Below are 21,646 nucleotides of genomic sequence, written 5' to 3'. Positions count from 1 at the left end.
TATACTGATACACACATACATACAAAGTAATGTAAAGAAAAATCTGTCGAGAAAAAAAAATCTTGTCACACAAAAACATTTTAGGAGAAGAAAAACTACAAATTTTCACTGAGTCTCATAACCGTTGAGCGCTATATCTACAGTAAGTGCTGCAAATACTGTACATTTTGTTTTTTTTTGGTTACTCATGTAAATTTTCTAGAAACTCCTCAATATCCCTACACATTCTGTTTCTATTCCTTTGCCTAATTTTCTCCAGAATTTGGATGCTGTTTCTACGATAAACAGAAGGATGCTGTATTGCTGCTGCCCTCATGTAATATTCTATGGACTTGTAGCTCTGCCTGTGAGTGAAGTGCAAATATTTTGCATAGTAGTTATAAAGCATCTGTCTGTCCCCAGGTTCTTGATTAACCTCATCCAGTAGTTCCTCAAATATCTCATCCGCTTTAGATTGGTGACGAATCGATTTTACGTATATATTTGCAAGGGTTATCCGTCTTTTAAGTGACGATTGATGGTATAGAGCAATCACATCTCTATAGAGGTTGATTGCCCTGTCAATGATGCTTTGGTCTGGTGGTATGTCTCTGTGTAACAGAATTTTCTTTTTGTAGCAGATTGCAGCACACCTCTTCAGATAACGTTCTGCTGGATGTCTTTTAAGGGCTTCCTCTGCCAAGTCAAGAGCTTCGTCCATCGATAAATGAATTCTGTAGAGTTTAAGTAACGGTTTCATACCGCTATAGCTGCTGACGGGCTTTTTCAAAATCTTCTTGGCCAATTGGCACGCTTCAGCTTCAATTCTTCTTCCTCTTGCAGCAGAAGCCGCTAAGTAAATGGTTGCGAGGTAGAGGTTATCTGGGTCATGTTTCATAGCTATTTTCAATTTCTCAAATGTGTTCATATCGAGTTGGGTTCTATACATTTTGGAAGTACTCGCTAATGCCAAAACATGACTGGAGTGCCACTCGATCATGTCTGGCTGCATCCTGATGGCTTTCTGAAAATATTGCACTGCTAGAAGAGTATTGGCTCTTCCAAATTTCATTAGGGCCCAGGCCTTTTCTGCATAGATCTCTGGATGGAGTTCGTCATGACACGGAGAAGGATAATCATTAAAAAGACTATCAACCTTGGACAGGTAAATGCAACTTTTTCTCAGTTCTCCCATGTGGTAGTGCAGCCAAGCCAGGTTCCCGTAGTTTACGACTAGCCACGGGCCCTCCTCCGAGACGGTATTTTTTATCTGACGCAAAGCTTCCGCAGCCTTGCTGAAGAAGCGCAGAGCATCTCTTGGGCTCCCGAGTTGGTAGTGTATGTAAGCCTGCAAGTTGTAAATATGTCCCAGCCATTTGTATCCCTCCACTGTGCCAATGTCTTCCAGCTTATCCCTGAGAAGAAAAAGGTTGGCCCTTTGGGAGTTCAGGTTCCAAGTGAAGTGACACTGCAAGCTCTCCAACTCTGCCTTGAGTCTTGTCTGATTCCCAGCAGCACTGAAATAGTACAATAACAGGCAGGTATTAATGGGTGAGGTTTCATGCAAACTTCTCTTTTTGAGCTTTTAATCATGCCATATATGGTCATTCCCTGGCTATAACACAATTGGAGTCATAGACGGAGTTTGATTTTTGTGGGATGGGGGGGGGGGCAAAGCATGTTGAGGACCTCATATATGTATGATGTCCTCAACATGTATACATATATACATCTTAAAACTTTGTGTCCAATCCATGGTTGTTGTTGAAGCGTTTAAAAGCTTAGGTTGAAAGAATTTCTAAATACCAGTCTTTCCTCCTCAGGAGTTGTTTTGACTAAGCAAAGCAAAAGACAGTCTCTCAGGTGCTAGTCACATTATCTGTTCGAAAAATAATTTGGACCCATTGTGAAATACTTTGTAGGATTCTTGTTCATTTAATTCATCTTTGATGTTTGTTTTATTGTTTTACAACTTTAATAGAAAACATTTTGACGGCTGGGTCTTTCTTTTAAAGGGGGGTTCAGAATTTTGACAATAGTCTTTTTTTTTTAACCTGTCCTGTTCAGCTGCCTGACACAGAGCATGGAGATTGGAGATGGAGAGTGTCCGATTGATGTGAACAGTTTTAATGTATCACATGGGAGTATGACATACATCCATTGTGATCATTCAACGTACGTCGTTTATTAGGATAAAAGCAGTGAACAGGAAGGGGTTATGGGGAAACAAAAGAAAAAGAGAGAGACAGAAAAAGCACAAACAAGAAGAAGAAATACATTAAATGCCTACTCTAACTAACCATGAATACTGTATGTTGGTGCTATTGTTAGCTAGTTGTACCGGTTGACACCATGTGGGGGGCCTGATAACCAAGGAAAGGGGGGGATGGGGGGGTCCGAGAGATAGTGATTGGGAGGGCTGAAGTGTACCTAAATCAGCCATGTGGTCTAGAAACCTGGGCCAACCACGCCTCCATCAACCGGCCTTCAGGGATGGGATGAGGGGACGCAACGCCAACCCCCATGTCCGCCCAACCACCTGGCCCAAAATCCACTGCCACAGCCCCTCAAAGAGCACGGCACATCCCAGGACACCCAACGGCCCACCAAGCCCAGGGCTGGGCCCGCCGCCGGAGCAGGCGACATCCAGCCGACCCACCGGCATCCAGCCAGCGATTCGCGCTGGCACGTAGGGCGGATACCCAGGCAGAGAAGAGAGGGGAAGGCAGAAGCAGTAGAACGCTGAGGAGCCGCCATGGGGCGACGCGACATCGGAGTCCTGACCACTCCTGTGGCCGGCAGCCCAGCCAGAGAGGAGGCCACGTCCCGGGAGCCACGCCATAGAGAAAAAATATGGTACCCACCTACCACCCTATTGCTGTGGCTGCCAGGTCCCCAACTGGCAGACATTACCCAGCATTATGATGGGATTGTGTGGGGAGGGTAGTGCAGTGTATGCATTAAAATAAGAGAGCTCGGCTTGGGGCAGTGGGACCGCTGCATGGAAATTCTACCCAGCCGCCCGTCCCATCGCCCCTTGCTGGAGCTCCCCCGTGGAGTATGATGTGTGTGGTGCGTTAAAAGAGGCGCTGGAATGGCGGGGGCCTGCCGTGACGAGGTAACCGTGATGTCACTCCTCCCAACAGGTCCCATCCATACCACAACCTTGGTGTGTGATGCATTAAATCAAGGAGGAGCCGGCCCGGGACTGTATGGCCCCAACCCGACTCTCCCCGGAGGCATGAATGAGTATGTAGGTGCCAGGGTGAAAGATATTTACAGTGCAAAGTGAAGAGTGGGTGAATTATGAGGCAGGCTCCCGCAGGCGTGGCCCCTTCTGCAAGAACTACAGGCCGCAGGGCAGAGGAAGGGCCAGGGCCCCGATCAACCCCTGCCGATTTTTCCACTAGAGGGCACTCATGCTCTATGGAAGAGTGATGTTTCATTTTTCTAGTCTGAAATGGATGATTTTTATATATTGTATTACTGTATATTGTACTTTTATTGTGGGCCTAATATGGTCACGTAGTAGGCTATAGTACAGTATAATAATAACAGTTCATATTGCATAGCAGACATTGTGCTGGGAAAAAAAAATACCATTGTATATAAAATATTACATTGTAAGCGGATACACAGAATGTTATTCAGTACTTGAGTATTCTTTCCACCAATACCTTTTTACTTGTACTTCAGTGCAATTTTGGATGATTGCTTTTACTTCTACTCAAGTGATATTATTTTGAAGTAAATCTACTCTTACTCGAGTAACATTTTTGACTACTCTACCCACCTTTGGCGAGAACTCCCTTTTAACTGCATTGAACATTAAATCTTTGATTTCGAGTTTCAAACTTATGACTATCTGACACTCTTTACCTCCAGGACATTGCAACCAAATCTCCTCCTTCAAGATAAACATTCCCCTTCCTATCTACACTATGACACAACTTGAACCCTGCTCCTCAACTTCTATCTTTACTACGTTTCCACCAGGTCACCTGGACAGTCACACAGTACATCTACCTTTATCCTCTGCATCTTGTCAGCCAGCTCTATACCTTTATCTGCATTAATTGCAACATTCAGAGTCTCTACTTTCAGTTATATTCTAGCCTATTCTCCTATAAATACACTTTTTTGACAAACATAGTTAACAACAGACAATCCAGCCCAATCACATAGTAAAATTTCCCTGTTGGATAAAAACCAGCCCCAATTACAAGATAAGATGCTTCCCTTTTACAATCCTATGTATATTTCTTAAAATAAGTTATAACCAGAAAAAATAAGTCAATAGTGGTGGACACATTATAGCGAAATAATTGCTGTTTCGCTGATCAGCATCATGGGAAGCGTAGTTCTCCTAAGAAAAGGTTAAAACTGTCATGCCTTGAGTTAAGTTGTGTTAGGTTTGTGCCCTAGTGTGTCTTGTCATGTGATTATCCATCAATTTCACCTGTTTTACCTGCTCCTTGCGTATCCACCTATCTGCTTCCTCTCGTGTCACCTGCCAGTGCCCTATTGTTTCGTTACATTGTCTGTGTATTGAAGCTCCCAGTTTCTGTTCAGTCCTTGTTGCGTCATTGTCGAATTGTTGACCATCAGAAAAAGACACTGTCTTGTGGCCCATTGCCGTTACACTCCAAAAAGACCAACTATAATAGCTTTAAAATTTTAATTATGGACACATCCAACACAAATTCTCATGCCAACCTGGTACAATGGCACCAAAGATGATGAAAAAAATAACAAAACTGGTTTAGGGCACCTTTAAGAACCAAGACAAAGGAAAAAAACTAAGACGGTTAGTAAAAGTACGTATATGGTCGGTGAAAAACAGAAGTAGACAAAGCAGTTGAAATAGAAAAAAAAGTATATTTCCACCAGATAATAGAAAGAAAACTGCAAATACAGAGCAGACAGACACTATCACTGTTAAACATACTGCATCAACAATGTCACGAATAACAAAGCAGGAATAAACCATTCACCTCATCCTGTTGCTGGAGTGAACTTCTTTTCTGTGGAAGTACAGTACTTTGCTTCTTTATGCAACTTGTTGCTTTGGGTGTGACACCAGAATATCAGTTCAACATTTATGGTGCAATATAACATTAAATTGTTGTTGGACTCTGGACACCTTCTTTAAACTAGGAGTGGGAACCTCAGGGCCCCTTACGACACGATACGTGATACAATGCTCGCGATAACGATTATCTCACGATATCGCGACACAGCAATTATCGATATATTGGTCAGAAAATTAATATATGATATTCTACGATTCAACTGTTGCAAAAATATCGCAATATATCGCCGTATCAAGATATTGTCACACTCTTACTTTAAACCGTATATACTGTATATGGTCATGTACACACATATTGTCCGTTTGATTGGATCTGTTGGATCTTGCCATTCTCATCTGTCATGAAATGTAATTTTACCTTTATTAACTGGAATACAAGAGCATGTTTTATTTACAAGGGCAAACACAAGAGGGAACATTTGAGACAGTGGTGTCAAACTCATTTTGGTCTGCGGGCCGAATTATGTCCAGTGGGCCGGACAGAAGGTTCTGTTTTTGGCCAAATAAGTTATACAGTAAATAACAATTACAACAGCACGGCATTGCTCATCTGTATAATGTGACCCTAGGTCACAGGTGTCAAACTGATTCCAGAAGGGGCCAAGTGGGTGCAGGTTTGCTTTCCAACCAATGAAGAGGATACCTTTATACCAATCACATCTTTTACATGTGTAATCAGTTAATCATTGTCAGGTGCTGCTGGTTTCAGCAGAAAGTTCATTGGTTAAACTGTCTGCGCGGTATCGGTTGGAACATCGGTTGGAACAAAATCCAGCACCCACTTGGCCCTTTCTGGAATCGGTTTGACACCTGTGCCCTAGGGTGACACTCTTCGGCTGCTTACCCCTGCTGTTCACGTCCACGTCTCACCGGCAAAGCGTGGAGTATCCGTGTAACGAGTCTCTACAGCTTTTGGCTAGGAAATTGTGTTGTTTCGTCCATTCAGTGTTAAAAGATGTCCTCTGTTTTGGCATGTTTTCTAGCACTGTTGTAAAATCTCGGCGAGGAAATGATGTTGTCAGATAGCCACACGTGAAGCTTTGTTTACATTTTATTGAACCAATGAAATAGCATGTTTTTAACTGAAGCCACTCTTGGCCAATCACAGACCAGTTGTGACAACTGTGGGACAGAGTTGCGTCACATAAACTGAACCGGCGGCCATTTTCTTTGAAAGCCTGACCAATAGCGACCGGCTTTGTTTTGACGGATGCTGGAAACATCTCTAAAATGGCTAACTGTCTGTCCTAAAACCGGACAAGTGGTCATCCTATATGACCCTGACTTCAATATAAGCAAAACAGGAAAGACGACTGGTATGAAAAAATATCTGAACCTTTTAGAATTTCTCACATTTCTGCATAAAATCTCCAACAAATGTGGTCTGATCTTTGTCAAAATCACACAGCTGTAAAAAGAGTGTTTGCTTTAACTAAAACCACCCAAAGATTTATAGGTTTTCATATTTTAATAAGGATAGCATGCAAACAATGACGGAAAGGGGAAAAATAAGTAAGTGAACCCTCTGCCTAAGGAGACTTAAAGAGGAATTTAAACCATTTTTTACCAAACATTTTAAGTCAGGTGTGTGCCCAATCACTGATGAGTGGTTTAAAGCTGCCCTGCTCACTATAAAACACACACCTGGTAAGAATTGAAGCATTGTCTGATGTGCATCATGGCTCGGTCAAAAGAGCTGTCTCAAGACCTGCGATCAAGGATTGTTGATTTGTATAAAGCTGGGAAAGGATACAAAAGCATCTCTAAAAGTCTGGATGTTCATCAATCGGCAGTCAGAGAAGTTGTCTACAAATGGAGAGAGTATGGCACTGTTGCTTTGCTCCCAAGGAGTGGCCGTTCACCAAAAATGACGCCAAGAGTTCAGCGCAGAATACTCAGAGAGGTAAAATAGAACCCTAGGGTGTCTGCGAAAGACTTAAAGATATCACTGGCACAGTCCAATATCTCTGTGCACACATCAACTATACAGTATGTAAAACTATGGGGCTGTTTTGCTTCCTCAGCCCTGGACAACTTGCAATCATTAATGGAAGAATTAATTCATAGGTTTATCAGGATGTTTTGCAGGAAAACCTGAGGCCATCTGTCAGACAGTTGAAGCTAAAAAGATGATGGATGCTGCAACAAGACAATGATCCAAAACACAGAAGTAAATCAGCTTCAGAATGGTTTCAGAAGAACAAAATACACATTCTGGAGTGGCCAAGTCAAAGTCCAGCCAGACTTGAACCTTTTTGAGCTGCTGTGGCATGACCTAAAGACAGTGATTGTCTGTCATGCCAGACATCCCATGAATCTGACTGACCTACAGCAGTTTTGTGGAGTTTTGCTGTTTCTGATTGTGTATCATATTGCCTCTGCAAAGCCCTTTGAGACAACCTTGTTGTGATCCAGGGCTATACAAATAAAATTGAATTGGCCAAGATTAGTCCTAAAGATTAGGCTAAAGTTATTGCTGCCAAAGGGGGGCCACAAAATTTTTAATGTAATGGTTCACTTCCTTATTCCCCCCCTTCTGTCATTGTTTGGACACTATTGTCATTAAAATATGAAAATCTATAAATACTTGGGTGGTTTTAGTTAAGGCAGACATTTTTTCATCTGTGTGATTATGACAAAGATCGGATCACATTTGATTTAAATGTGTGAAATTCCAAAAGGTTCAGACACCTTTTCATACCACTGTAAGTAAATTAACAGTAACATCATTTCCTCTGCCAAAATTCATTTATTCGGGATCATCTGAGTTAAGGACGTTTGAAACTAGCGGCAGCCTAGTTTGAAGGGTTCAGCTGCAACCCATTCAATGTATATGTGGGAGCTGACTTCTCGGCGAAAGTGAGCGGTAGAGGGCCATCATGGGCGGAACGCCAAGTTTGAAATGCTCCAGAGGAAAGTCTTATGTGGTGAAAAATTGTGGACAAAGGCTAATTTCCATGCAAGTAAAGACTGCTGATGAAATTTACATAGCTTGATTGGTAATTTCTCAGAACAAAGATGGGAAAAGACAACGAAGACCTCCTATTTTTATCAAAAATGTAAATGGGGATGAAATACCAAATAGAATTTTACATATTAAGTCCAAAAATACTTGATCTATTTCAGGGATTATGAAAAATTTCACAAATACCGATAAAGACGGATAAACGAAGGGAGAAAATCCTTCAACTTTAAAAAGCAGAACCCTTCCTATTATTGACAAATCCGTTTGCAGCCATAAATTAAATATAATTTTAGTGTTTTTTTTTTTTAAAGTCTTTTCGAGAAATTCGATTGTTGTCAATCTATAAGGTTTTTAGTTATATCTATACCCAAATATTTAATTGATATTTTAACATGGATATTTTCAATCTCCTTATCCTCACAGTCCTGTAAGGGCATCAGTTCTCACTTAGTTTCATTTAGTTCAAGGCCAGAGGCTTTAGAAAAATCTTCAGAGAGATCAAATGTGATTGATTCTCTCCATTTTTTAAATTGATTCTCTTCATTTCCCTCACGGTTTCCAATACACAATATTTCGGTGCCTGTGGCGTGACGTCACTAGATATGCGACAGACTAATGTACACATAGATATCATATATAAGGCTAGCTGTCTAAAGACGCAGACCGCGGTGTAATTTAGGACGGCCATCTTGCGTTAGAAGACTCCTCTGGTTGTCTCAACTGTATTGATTTCCCCATAAATATTTTCTTTACTCCGTTTCATGACAGATTTACAAACGTTTTGGAATTTTTACGAACCCTTTTAACGTGGCTATTATTCAGGCTGGATTTTGAGGGGAAAAAAAAAAAAGGTATATATGTGATTAAGTATGCAGTAAAATGGCCGCATCTCAAACATTTATGACAAACCAATCCACTTAAAAATAGGTTGAAATTTAGCAATCTTTACCTATTTCAAATGACATGCGCTTTTGAGAACAATGCTGTTTACAAATGGCTCTGACGCAAAATGGCCGACGAGTGACGACGCCCGTTCCCAATGGCTCAATGCGTACCAGACGTCTAGCCTTATGTATAGGATATCTATTGATGGACAGACACCAAAGCATTTACCATGTTACAGAAATGCAGTAGCATTTTACTGAGCTTGATAGTTTAACTTCCTTCTAGTTACAAATGGTAGTGCAAAGATTACTTTTGCATTTAAATGAAACATAGATTCAGTTGTGTGCTGGGCAAGTTCGCAATGCGTGATTGTGTAGTAGCTACATTTTTGGGTTGACTCATTTTTGGATAGCGTTACCGGTGCCCTGTTTATTTGCAGACGAAGATGTGAATGTGACTGTATATGGCACCTGTGTCGTGGGACGAGGAGGAGAAAATTAGGCAGGCAGAGCTCTGAGATTCAGAGCGGAATGGAGACCTGGACACCCAACCCTCGAGCGAAGCCATTCATACCACGCCAACAAAGAAGCTTGTATCTCACTTATAAATATACCCTGTTCAATAAAAGGACCATTCGGCGTTTCTGTCAGGTGAGACGAAAGTTCCAACTATTACGTCATTGCACAACACTTCCCATCCTGTCACTATTCTGTCATCATTGTTGTAGGTTTAAAATATTAAGTTGGTTGCAGCATCTATTTAAAACATTTTTTATCACGTAAAAACAATACACCACAAGAAGCGTGGTTGCTTTTCCTTTCCCATACACTCATGTATTATATTGGGATTAGGCAAAAGGCAGAAGTGGGTAGTAACGTGTTACAGTTACTCCTTTACATTTAATTGAATAACTTTTTGAGAAAAATGTACTTTTTAGAGTAGTTTTACCACACAATACTTTTTACTTTTACTTGAGTGGATTTGTGAGGAAAAATCACTACTCTTACTCGGCAACTTTGGGCTACACTAGAGCGTTACATTTTCCGTCTTTATTTACATATTGACCTTAATTTTGCCAGAGATGCCGACAGTAGCGCTACCTTTTTCACCAATGAGATGTCGCAACTATAAACACATTTATGGAGGTAAATTTGTCACAAAAAAATTTCTGAATCTTTTTGAGACAAATTTACCTCCATACACATCACTTCATTATACCATTCAGAGGTAACAATGTTTTTTCTCCACTAGAGGGCACTCATGCTCTTTGGACGGGTAACGGGTCATAGACAAATGTATTGGTCTAAATTAGATCTTTTTTATGTCATCTTTTTGGTATAATATGGTCATTTAATAGGCTCAGCAACTCAGCAGGGATCCCCAAGCATCAGGGCCGAGGACCGGTACAAGTCCCTGGCGCATTTGCTACCGGGCCGCAGAGAAACAAATTAATATTTTTATTTTTTTTATATAATTGATTATTATTTAACTTATAATTATACATAATACATGATAATATAATTAGGGCTGTCCCAAACGACTAATTTTCTCCCGATTAGTCAGCCGACTATTGTCATGATTAGTCGACTAATCTAATAATTATTATTATATATATTTTTTTACTAATTTAGCAATGAAATTTTTGTTGACGCTTATCAATTCACAAAAAACATATTGGAACACTCAAATTATTTATTAAAGTACAAATAAACACGTAAATAACAATAATAAATCACAAATAAACAATGAGTTCAAATGCTGATAGAATTAACTAGTGTAGCATCCCGATTGAAAAGATGGTCTCTTAAACTGATGGTTGACAACTTTTATTCCATCCTTGATGTAAACACACTGTAAGAGCTACGGTGCACACAAATAAAGCAACACAATTAGAAATTAACAAAAACTTTTCACCTTTTTCCTTTTAAACCTTATTTATATATCAATGAATTGCCTATATGAATTGCCTTTACCTTAATTTATTACCTTATCGTTGACAATCTCTCCCTTGAGTGCAATCACTGTATATACTGTATATATTTATGACCTTTTAACCTTATATTAATTTTCTATACCATAAAATAAACCATAACATGAAATAAACCTTCCATTTAGCATTAAGAACAATACTAATAGCACTTATAGGCCCATTGTCAATGAAACATTATTATTTAGTAAGGCGACAGCACCCTCTGGTGTACAAAAAAAAAAAATTTACAAACTGCGTGAAGGCGCTTGAGGTGTTTATTCACGGCCGACGTGCAGCCAAGCTTGGCATTGAAGAGACAGGACAGAAGAGTGTACTCTCCTTTGTTTCTTTGAAATAAGGCAATGTTTTGGACACTCTGGTGCGCTTTTTTTGACTTTGTGCCGCTTTCCCCGCTTGCAAACAGAGCATCCGACATTCTAACTTTCCACGCATATATTTTTTTAACCCTTCATTAACCGTCGACGGGAAGTTGTGCTCGTCGACGGATTTACGTCATCGATGACGTCGACCATGTCGACTAGTCGGGACAGCTCTAAATATAATATGTATAAGATATTCATTTTTCAAGTGATGATGTCGACATGCAGTCCCCCATTTACTGCAAAATGGACCCAAAGGGGTGACATTTGTTTGTGCTACGTTTACGCGAGTTGTTGGGATACCCCTCTGTTATTTAGAGTGTTGGTACGCTCCATCAGCAGCGACGGAGCACAAACTAGCGCAAACGTACAAACGATTGACACCATTTCTATGTAAGTATGCATCTGATGGGGAGCCAACTTCTGACAGAACAACGGCATAATCATTGGAATTCCTACTGCAAACTTGTGTGCGGTTATGTGACTGTATTTTTACATCTGATTGGCACAATGCGGCCATGTGATTATTGTTGTGACGTCTCATTGCTGAAACTGGTAGAGCCACTGTCGGCATCGCATATAGGCGATACTACCCACCTGTGAGCCATGAAATCTTGCTTTTAAAGTTAGTTACTTCAGAGACTTAGCTTCAGAGGTTAGTCTGTTGATGGCATGCCATGAACCAGCTCAGCACTCTCGGGTAAAAAAGCAAACTTAACCGCCTCTCGAATCGCTGCCCTGGCTTATGCTGGGACAGCGTATTCTTGACACTGATGTCACAGCCTGATATCAGACAGATTCACAGATAGAGTGATTTAGTGGAGGTGGGAAGCGGAGGGGTCGAACAAAACACTAGCAACTTTTCAGGATTGCTCAAATTGTCCCCACCAACTTTTAAGCAACCTTATTTGCTTTATATAACGAGTTCAGTTAAATAGGTCATTTAGATTGTCTTCCCATATGTTGTAAGGATAGAATTGACCCTACCATAATTAAGTGTAATATTTTCATTATATTCAGACTTACTTACCCCATTCACATGCTGAATGTGCCAGTCCATTTTTCCCCCTCAAACACACATTTGATTGGCTGATGAATTGCATTTATTTAAAATGTATTAATTTATTTTCTCCATTTTTTATTTGAGAAATGTTATTTGCAGCCTATGCAGATTTTTCAGATAATATACATTTATCATAATTGAGGTAAAAGTTTTAGTTTTTTGTTGATTTCGGCTGTGCTTGTGGATAAAATCAGTAGTGTTTTACCTGAAGGAATGCTCCATTTTTATTTATTTTTTTGTTATACTATACTCTGACTAAGAAGTTTTTATCAGATATATTTAACCTATTTAATTAGACAATGTAGAGTGGTCTTATGACAAATGTTTTTTTTTTTTGCATTCCTGGCTAGTTAAGAGATTATTAACAAGTTTGTATATATTGTGTGTTTGTTAATTTAAGTTATGTTTCAAATATTGCAATTTCCATTTGCTAATAAAATCCAGACATTTGTTCTGGAAGTTTTCAAAATGTATCTTGAGTAGTTTTTGAAAACAAAGGTTTGAATCGAGTGGTGTATTACCTGAACCAATACACGTGAAAGTTACTTTAAGAGAAATGAGAAGTGAGAAATGTAGCCCTGACCCCTCTTCACCCAATCTGTTTGGTCTTATTAATGCCCAATCCCCAGCAAAAAGTGTACATGCAGTTTATGCTGTTATATCATCCCAACCAATGTTGAGACCAAACCTACGCCCTTGTCGTGAGATGTGTGAAGATTGAGGACCTCATATTTACAATGCCCCCCCCCCCCTTTTTTTTTTTCAACAGGTTGGTGCGGTACTGTTTCTACTAGTAACTGTCATTGTCAATATTAAACTCATTTTGGACACCAGAAGAGTTGCCAATGAAGAATCAGCAGTTCAAGAATATGGTATTACGCATCGGAATGACCGTCATCTCAGCACAATACAGCACACCTGACTATAAACTGCACGACCCAAATTTCACAAAATTTACAAAATAATCCATATGTAAGCCGTACCTGACTATAAGATGTCTTCAAGGGAACCACGGGTAGAAAGACTTGTATTTCTTAAAAGATAAATGTTAGTATGATAATAATTTGATATTAAAACCCCTCTTGATGTTTTCGTTTTTATAACATTTGTAAAATTAGTTTAGTAGTAGTAGGTCGCCATTGTTGTTGATGACGTAATGCAGTCTGGGCAGTGACGCCATTGGGTTGCGCTGCCACGCTTCCAGAGTATGACTCTAGCGACATAAACATGTCATCTCTTCAGCCCTTTCAATTTGAATTCGAGAAGAACATGAATGAGCAGGACAGCACTGTCGATATTTCACAAAACAAGCAGTAATGGCAAAATGAAGAGGATAGACGGGACAAGACGACACGAGAGTAGGACAAAACCGGTAGTGTTTATGTCGCAAGTTCGTCTAGTGCAGTGTTTTTCAACCTGTGTGCCGCGTCATACTAGTGTGCCGTGAGAGTATTGCATTTTTTTTTTTTTTTACGTCACTGGATGGAGTTGCAGTAGGATCGAAGGAGTAGGTATGAGGTTTCATCATGTGCAGATGAGCAAGGAATTGCTTGTGTCATGATCAAGAACTGCTCGGATTTCTAGCCATTATCTACTTTGCTTTCCGCAACAATGTGGACCCCAGCGTATCTATTGTACATCATTTGATTAGACTCGTCAAATGTAGATATACATGAAAGTGTCCTTTCCATTTTATCCTTATGTGACGACTGTCAATACTCCCCCTGTGTTTTATTACAACACATTGACGAGGACAGCAAAGTGCCTGATGCTAGAAATCCGAGCAGTTCTTGAACGTGACACAAGCAGCTATCCAACAGGGCCATGGTGCCAAGCACGCTTAAACATCATCTCCAAAGGAAACATCCATCACTTCAAAACAAGTTGATGGACTATTTGGTTCGCTTTCGTAAAACACAGAAACAGGAAAGTTTTTTGAGAAAAACTCCAAAGGTAAAAGAGAAAGCCCTCAAAGCCAGTTACCTTGTTGCTGAAATTGTTGCTAAATCCAAAAATTCCAAGACAGGGACATTAATACTACCTGCCTGCAAAGCCATTGTCAGAGAGATGCTCGGCCCTGATGCGGTTAAAGGTATTGCTAAAGCCCCCGTCTGATATTTTTGAGCTTTTCAAGCCTAACTGCTATAAAAGATAAAACTGAGAGAGACTGAGAGCTGTTGAAGAAGATTCCTGCCAGGGTATCGGCTTTGTGTTCATCTAAACAGGCTCAAGTTTCACGCTGTGTAAGTATAAATACTGAGAAATGATCTTATAATTAAATATACGGTACAGAAAGTAATTGGTGAACAGTTTTGGTTTGTGTTGTGACGTGAGATTTTTTTCCATTGTAAAAACGTGCCGTGACTCAGAAAAGGTTCAAAAACACTGGTTTAGTGACATCTGTCAAGAACTCCAGTTTTTGTTTGCAGATCTTCACGGTAATCTATTGTGTGACCAAATTTATTCCAATATAATTAGTGATGTTAGCATCCAGAGCTGTCCTGGGCTTTCCATATGATTAGGATATTCAGTGAAACACAGCAGTTTATTTTTGCAGATAGGCCGTGCATCACAGCACACGAAAACTTTGATGCTGTTAGCCTCAACAGAGACATCTACGGTAAACTAATCTTCTTGGTGTTGGATTTTATCAAATTACCACCTCCCCCGGATTTATACTCCAGTGCGATTTATAGTCTGAAATATAAAGTATATACAGCATATTTTTTGAAAGTATGCACAATATTTAAAATGTAAATTGTCAATTCTTTGCTTTTAGAGGATGCGATGCCTAACATGGAGACTCCTCGCAGACCGGCCAATGGGCGCAAAGTTCTTGACATTGAGGTGTACTCCAGCCGCTCTAAAGTCTATGTGGCAGTCGATGGCACCACTGTAAGTATAAAAAATGGACTGAATGATTAACATTAATACCATATTTACAAAAAGTACTTTTTTCACCCTTCATTTTATTTTTTAAGTAAAGGGGGGACTTTAACACATAGATAAAGATTAATTAATTAGAAAAAGGAAAAAAAAAAAAAAAAGGGGGGGGGGGTTGTTGGGCGGGCGGTGGGAATGAATCTTTAATCGTAGTTCGGTTTCCAACATTTTGGAACCTTTGCAACTCTTTGCGCAGTTCCTGCCTGCCTAACAACTGGTTATGCTGCCAGACATCTAAACATGATACAAAAGCCAGTCTGGAACCAGATCCCTCGCCAATTCGCGCTTCGAAATTTAAAGTTATTTACGGATATTTGAGGTATTAAAAAACACGAGAAATGCAGACGGCCCAGCAATTTTCTACCCCAAGCAGGCTTATTGGCTGAAGCTCCTGGACTTGTTCAGGTTTACACGTTTACTTGAATTTGTGCACTGATTGGCTGAGACCTTCCCATGGGCTCACCACCTGTGGGAGGGGCCAAAGGGGTCGGGTGCGTAGAGAGTTGGGCGGCAGCCAAAGGCGGAGGCCTTGGCGGTCCAACCCCCAGCTGCAGAAGCTAACTCTTGGGACATGGAATGTCACCTCTCTGGCAGGGAAGGAGCCTGAGCTGGTGGGTGAGGCAGAGAAGTTCCGACTAGATATAGTCGGACTCTCCTCCACACACAGCTTGGGTTCTGGTACCAATCCTCTCGAGAGGGGTTGGACTCTCTTCCATTCTGGAGTTGCCCACGGTGAGAGGCGCCGAGCAGGTGTGGGCATACTTATTGCCCCCCGGCTTGGTGCCTGTACGTTGGGGTTTACCCCCTTAGACGAGAGGGTAGCCTCCCTCCGCCTTCGGGTGGGGGGACGGGTTCTGACTGTTGTTTGCGCTTATGCACCGAACAGCAGCTCAGAATACCCACCCTTTTTGGAGTCCTTGGAGGGTGTGCTGGAGAGCGCCCCCTCTGGGGACTCCCTCGTTCTACTGGGGGACTTCAACGCTCACGTGGGCAATGACAGTGAGACCTGGAAGGGCGTGATTGGGAGGAGCGGCCCCCCCGATCGGAACCCGAGTGGTGTTCTGTTATTGGACTTCTGTGCTCGTCACGGTTTGTCCATAACGAACACCATGTTCAAACATAGGGGTGTCCACATGTGCACTTGGCACCAGGACACCCTAGGCCGCAGTTCAATGATCGACTTTGTAATCGTGTCATCGGACTTGCGGCCACATGTTTTGGACACTCGGGTGAAGAGAGGGGCGGAGCTGTCAACTGATCACCACCTGGTGGTGTGTTGGCTCCGATGGTGGGGGAAGTGGCTGGCCAGACCTGGCAGGCCCAAACGTATTGTGAGGGTCTGCTGGGAACGTCTGGCAGAATCCCCTGTCAGAAAGAGTTTCAACACCCACCTCCGGCAGAACTTCTCCCTTGTCCCGGGGGAGGTGAGGGACATTGAGTCCGAGTGGGCCATGTTCCGCACCTCCATTGTTGAGGCGGCCGAACAGAGCTGTGGCCGTAAGGTGGTTGGTGCCCTTTCGTGGCGGCAATCCCCGAACCCGCTGGTGGACACCAGCGGTAAGGGATGCCGTCAAGCTGAAGAAGGAGGCCTATCAGGCCTTTTTGGCCTGTGGGACTCCGGAGGCAGCTGACAGGTACCGGCTGGCCAAGCGGACTGTGGCTTTGGCGGTCGCTGAGGCAAAAACTCGGACATGGGAGGAGTTTGGCGAGGCCATGGAAAACGACTTCCGGACAGCTTCGAGGAAATTCTGGTCCACCATCCGGCGTCTGAGGAGAGGAAAGCAGTGCACCATTAACACTGTGTATAGTGAAGATGGTGTACTGCTGACCTCGACTCGGGACGTCGTGAGTAGGTGGGGAGAATACTTTGAAGCCCTCCTCAATTCCACCGACACGCCTTCCTTTGAGGGAGCAGAGTCTGGGGACTCTGAGGTGGGCTCTTCGATCTCTGGGGTTGAAGTCACTGAGGTGGTTGGTAAGCTCCTCGGTGGCAAGGCCCCAGGGGTAGATGAGATCCGCCCGGAGTTCCTAAAGGCTCTGGATGTTGTGGGGCTGTCATGGCTGACACGCCTCTACAACATTGCGTGGACATCGGGGACAGTGCCTCTGGATTGGCAGACCGGGGTGTTGGTCCCCCTTTTTAAAAAGGGGGACCGGAGGGTGTGTTCCAATTATAGAGGGATCACACCCCTCAGCCTCTCCGGTAAAGTCTATTCAGGGGTGCTGGAGAGGAGGGTCCGTCGGGAAGTCGAATCTCGGATTCAGGAGGAGCAGTGTGGTTTTCGTCCCGGCCGTGGAACAGTGGACCAGCTCTACACCCTCGGCAGGGTCCTCGAGGGTGCATGGGAGTTCGCCCAACCATTCCACATGTGTTTTGTGGATTTGGAGAAGGCGTTCGACCGTGTGCCTAGGGGAGTCCTATGGAGGGTGCTCCGGGAGTACGGTGTACCGAGCCCCTTGGTAAGGTCTGTTCGGTCCCTGTACGACCGGTGTCAGAGTCTGGTCCGCATTGCCGGCAGTAAGTCGAATTCGTTCCCAGTGAGGATTGGACTCCGCCAAGGCTGCCCTTTGTCACCGATTCTGTTCATAATTTTTATGGACAGAATTTCTAGGCGCAGCCGAAGCGTTGAGGGTGTCCGGTTTGGTGGCCTCAGCATTGCATCTCTGCTTTTTGCAGATGATGTGGTGCTGTTGGCTTCATCAAGCTGTGACCTCCAACTCTCACTGGGGCGGTTCGCGGCCGAGTGTGAAGCGGTTGGGATGAAGATCAGCACCTCCAAATCAGAGACCATCGTCCTCAGCCGGAAAAGGGTGGAGTGCCCTCTCCGGGTCGGGGATGAGATCCTGCCCCAAGTGGAGGAGTTCAAGTATCTTGGGGTCTTGTTCACGATTGAGGGTAGGAGGGAGCGGGAGATTGACAGGCGGATCGGTGCAGCGTCTGCAGTGATGCGGACTCTGCACCGGTCCGTTGTGGTGAAGAAGGAGCTGAGCCAAAAGGCGAAGCTCTCGATTTACCGGTCGATCTACGTTCCTACCCTAACCTATGGTCACGAGCTGTGGGTCGTGACCGAAAGAACAAGATCCCGGATACAAGCGGCCGAAATGCGTTTCCTCCGCAGGGTGTCTGGGCTCTCCCTTAGAGATAGGGTGAGAAGCTCGGTCATCCGGGAGGGGCTTGGTGTCGAGCCGCTACTCCTCCGCGTTGAGAGGAGCCAGTTGAGGTGGCTCGGGCATTTGGTTCGGATGCCTCCTGGACGCCTCCCTGGAGAGGTGTTCCGGGCATATCCCACCGGCAGGAGGCCCCGGGGTCGACCCAGGACACGCTGGAGAGACTATGTCGCTCGGCTGGCCTGGGAACGCCTTGGAATCCCACCGGAGGAGCTGGCTGAAGTGGCTGGGGAGAGGGAAGTCTGGGCTTCCCTGCTAAAGCTGCTGCCCCCGCGACCCGACCCCGGACTAAGCGGAAGATAATGGATGGATGGATGGATGGATGGATGGATGGATGGATGGATGGATGGATGGATTGGCTGAGACGCATCATTCAAGCATCACACGATGTGCGTGTTCACTCTCTTGGCTTTTTCATCATCATCATTGTCAGTCAATGAACTGGACTCTAATTGGTATTTTATTTAAAAATGCTAAGATTAGTGCTGCAACAATTAATCGATTAACTCGAGTAATTCGCTCGAGTAATTGCTGCTTCGAGGATTCATTTAATTAGAGTGATGTTGTAATGGCCTGTTTTGTAAGCGTTGTTTTTAGTTTTATTGATTGAGGAAAAGTGGCATGGAAAATGAATGAATGAATGAATGATTTGGGTGGGTACACTGCCCTCTAGTGGCAACAGTGAATATGCCATAACTTATCTAACAGCTGAATCCAGCTTGTCAACATATGGTATGTTTTTGCATGTACTAATATGTTTGTTTATGCATTCATTATTTAGTTTAGAAGTATATTTAGCGTTTTTTTGTGGAAAAATGTGAACTCGCACAGAAGGTACAAGTCCTTGCAACAAGTCCTATTTGTTGTAATTTTTTTAGCTTTATTGTTAAAGGGTACCACGAATAGAAAAAGATCTTAAATGATAAATGTTAGTATGAGTTAATAGTAATTTGATATTAAAACTCCTCTTAATGTTTTCGTTTCAATAATGTTTGTAAAATTATTTTAACTACTGTAGTAAGTCGCCAATGTTGTTGACGCCACTGGGCGGTGACGTCACATGGCCACGCTGCAGGAATTCCACATGTCACTCAAAAAAAAAACAAAAAAAAAACGTGTCTCTCTTTAATTATGTAAGGTAGTGATTTAAATACGCCACAAGGTGTCAATGGCGAGTTTTAAATTAATAAGAGCTCAAACCAATGAGTGCGTTTTGTCCCTTGACTGACGCCGTAGTTTTCCTTTGATCCACAATGCGGTGTAAGGCAAAGAGAAAGAGTGGACACGGGTGTTCAGATTCGTAGCTCGGACCGCCCCGTTTATTGGCATAAGCTTCAGCAACTCCTTCACAAAAAACAAAAGTATCATATAGTTAAAATACAACAAAAATAATATTCATAGCTCTCAAAAAAATGTTCACAAAAAGATAAGTGCTTCAATTTGTATTAATGAAGCCTTATTCTCAAACAGTTAAACAACAATGCAAAGAGAACTGGCATTCACAAATTCACAATCAAAATATACTAGTATATGCAAAATACACAGAAAACTTAGACTTTGGTCAAATTCTATTTAAACATTTTAGCAACTCATTTAGCTCAACAAATACACTGGACGGCAATATTTAGTCACAATATACACAATATATACATGATATCATGCTGGGAGCCATTATCAGGAGTCTTGTGAAGGCAACACTCTACTACAGCGTCAGTCGACGGACAAAACGCACTCATTGGCTTGAGCTCTTATTAATTTAAAACTCGCCAATGACACCTTGTGGTGTATTTAAATCACAACCTTTCACAGTTAAAAAGTGACACTGTGAAGTACGGCAGCGTGGCCATGTGACATCACTGCCGTGCGATGTCAACAACAATGGCGAGCTACTAGTTTATTTTTCAAATTTCATTAAAATGAAAACATTATGAGGGGTTTTAATATCAAATTATTGTAACTTGTACTAACATTTATCTTTTAAGGACTACATGTCATTCTATCTGACATACCCTTTAAGAGCTTTATAAAAAAGAAAAAAAAATGCATTGATAAGATTTAAGCTAGCGGACCTTTGCTATTCAAGTTAGCCAATTGTTCTCTTGTTATAGGCTCTGCCTCTACTTCGCGGACTTTTGAATTTGGCGGGGTTGGGGAATCGGACCCTATTAACCGCGAAAAACGAGGGATCACTTTATATGTATTTACACCCCTCCCCACGCACAAACTTTATGGCTCTCATGGAATCACATTTTAAAAATATGTAGATTTATTTATTTATTTATTTTTTATTTTTAAAATTTTGGCTCCCTCAGTCAAAAAGGTTCCTGACCCCTGCTTTAGGTAGAACTAAGCGCAAACGTGGCATTACATGAACCAAAAATCTTTTCCTATCTTTTATATCCTACAGGTGTTGGAGGATGATATGCGGGAGCAAGGTAGAGGCATCCATGTTATTGTCCTAAATCAGGCTACGGTAAGCAAATCATTAAACAACCAACCATTTTATTTATTATTATTTTTTTGTATACTATTGTTTGTCCTCATTAACCCGGTAGGTGAATTAGAGCCTATCGGAGCTGAATTTTTGTTGGAAGCAGCATTCTGGATTGCTCGCCATCACGAATTGCTGGACACACAGAAACAAACGAACAAAAAACCACCCAAAAAAATCCTAGCGACATCATGTCTTTTATTTTTGGCTTTTCAGCCAACCTATCTTGAATATTTGTGTAAGGAGAAGTTAGCAGAGGTACAGTAACTTTGGTCAAGCGCAAAGTTGCCGCCACGCTGTTGGTTACAATTTGTCACAGTTTAATGTGGGGGCGGTCCTAAGTGTGTTGAACCAGTGACCTATTGATCAATCGACATACACATACAAGTGCGATGATTGACTAGCTAATGCCTGCCTGTACACGACCAAGTAAAACAAAAAGTACAGAAGGCGTAACAAGCTAGTCATCGCAAAATCCAATGAGTAGCCAATGCCAGCTGTTGCAGACGACGATTAGCGTTAGCAACTGCAGTCAATGTTTGTGAATAACATAAACAAATAACGTCCATGTTAGCTTATTGTTAGCTGATAACATCTACAAAACAATAGCTTCTACATAATAGCGTACTGCACGAATGCTATTTTTAGACCGCAAGGCTGCATGATGTGACCATCGTAAACCGGAAGAGGGTCAACATAGAAGCACACTTG

General features: G+C 42.3%; 2 protein-coding genes across 3 annotated transcripts in view; one reads left to right on the top strand and one right to left on the bottom strand.

Annotated features, from left to right (window-relative positions):
• Positions 1–2,504, bottom strand: LOC130918994 (interferon-induced protein with tetratricopeptide repeats 1-like). The gene is made up of 2 exons (XM_057841343.1): positions 2,446–2,504; positions 1–1,496 (listed from the first exon to the last, which is right to left on the bottom strand). The coding sequence occupies exons 1-2, from the start codon at positions 2,502–2,504 to the stop codon at positions 182–184; spliced, it is 1,374 nt and encodes a 457-aa protein (XP_057697326.1). The 3' UTR covers positions 1–181.
• Positions 2,505–9,133: 6,629 nt separating this feature from the next.
• The window catches only part of pomgnt1 (protein O-linked mannose N-acetylglucosaminyltransferase 1 (beta 1,2-)), a 61,005-nt gene continuing 48,492 nt past the window's right edge, over positions 9,134–21,646 (top strand). For both annotated transcript variants that reach the window (XM_057841136.1, XM_057841135.1), the window contains exons 1-4: positions 9,134–9,571; positions 13,103–13,205; positions 15,113–15,228; positions 20,852–20,917. In XM_057841136.1, the coding sequence (XP_057697119.1) occupies positions 9,452–9,571; positions 13,103–13,205; positions 15,113–15,228; positions 20,852–20,917 (405 nt within the window). In that variant the 5' untranslated portion in view covers positions 9,134–9,451. The remainder of the gene's footprint in view (positions 9,572–13,102; positions 13,206–15,112; positions 15,229–20,851; positions 20,918–21,646) is intronic.

Source organism: Corythoichthys intestinalis, chromosome 7, assembly GCF_030265065.1.
Source record: "Corythoichthys intestinalis isolate RoL2023-P3 chromosome 7, ASM3026506v1, whole genome shotgun sequence".
In the NCBI taxonomy this organism is placed as follows: domain Eukaryota; kingdom Metazoa; phylum Chordata; class Actinopteri; order Syngnathiformes; family Syngnathidae; genus Corythoichthys; species Corythoichthys intestinalis.
This window is presented reverse-complemented; position numbering and strand designations above follow the sequence as displayed.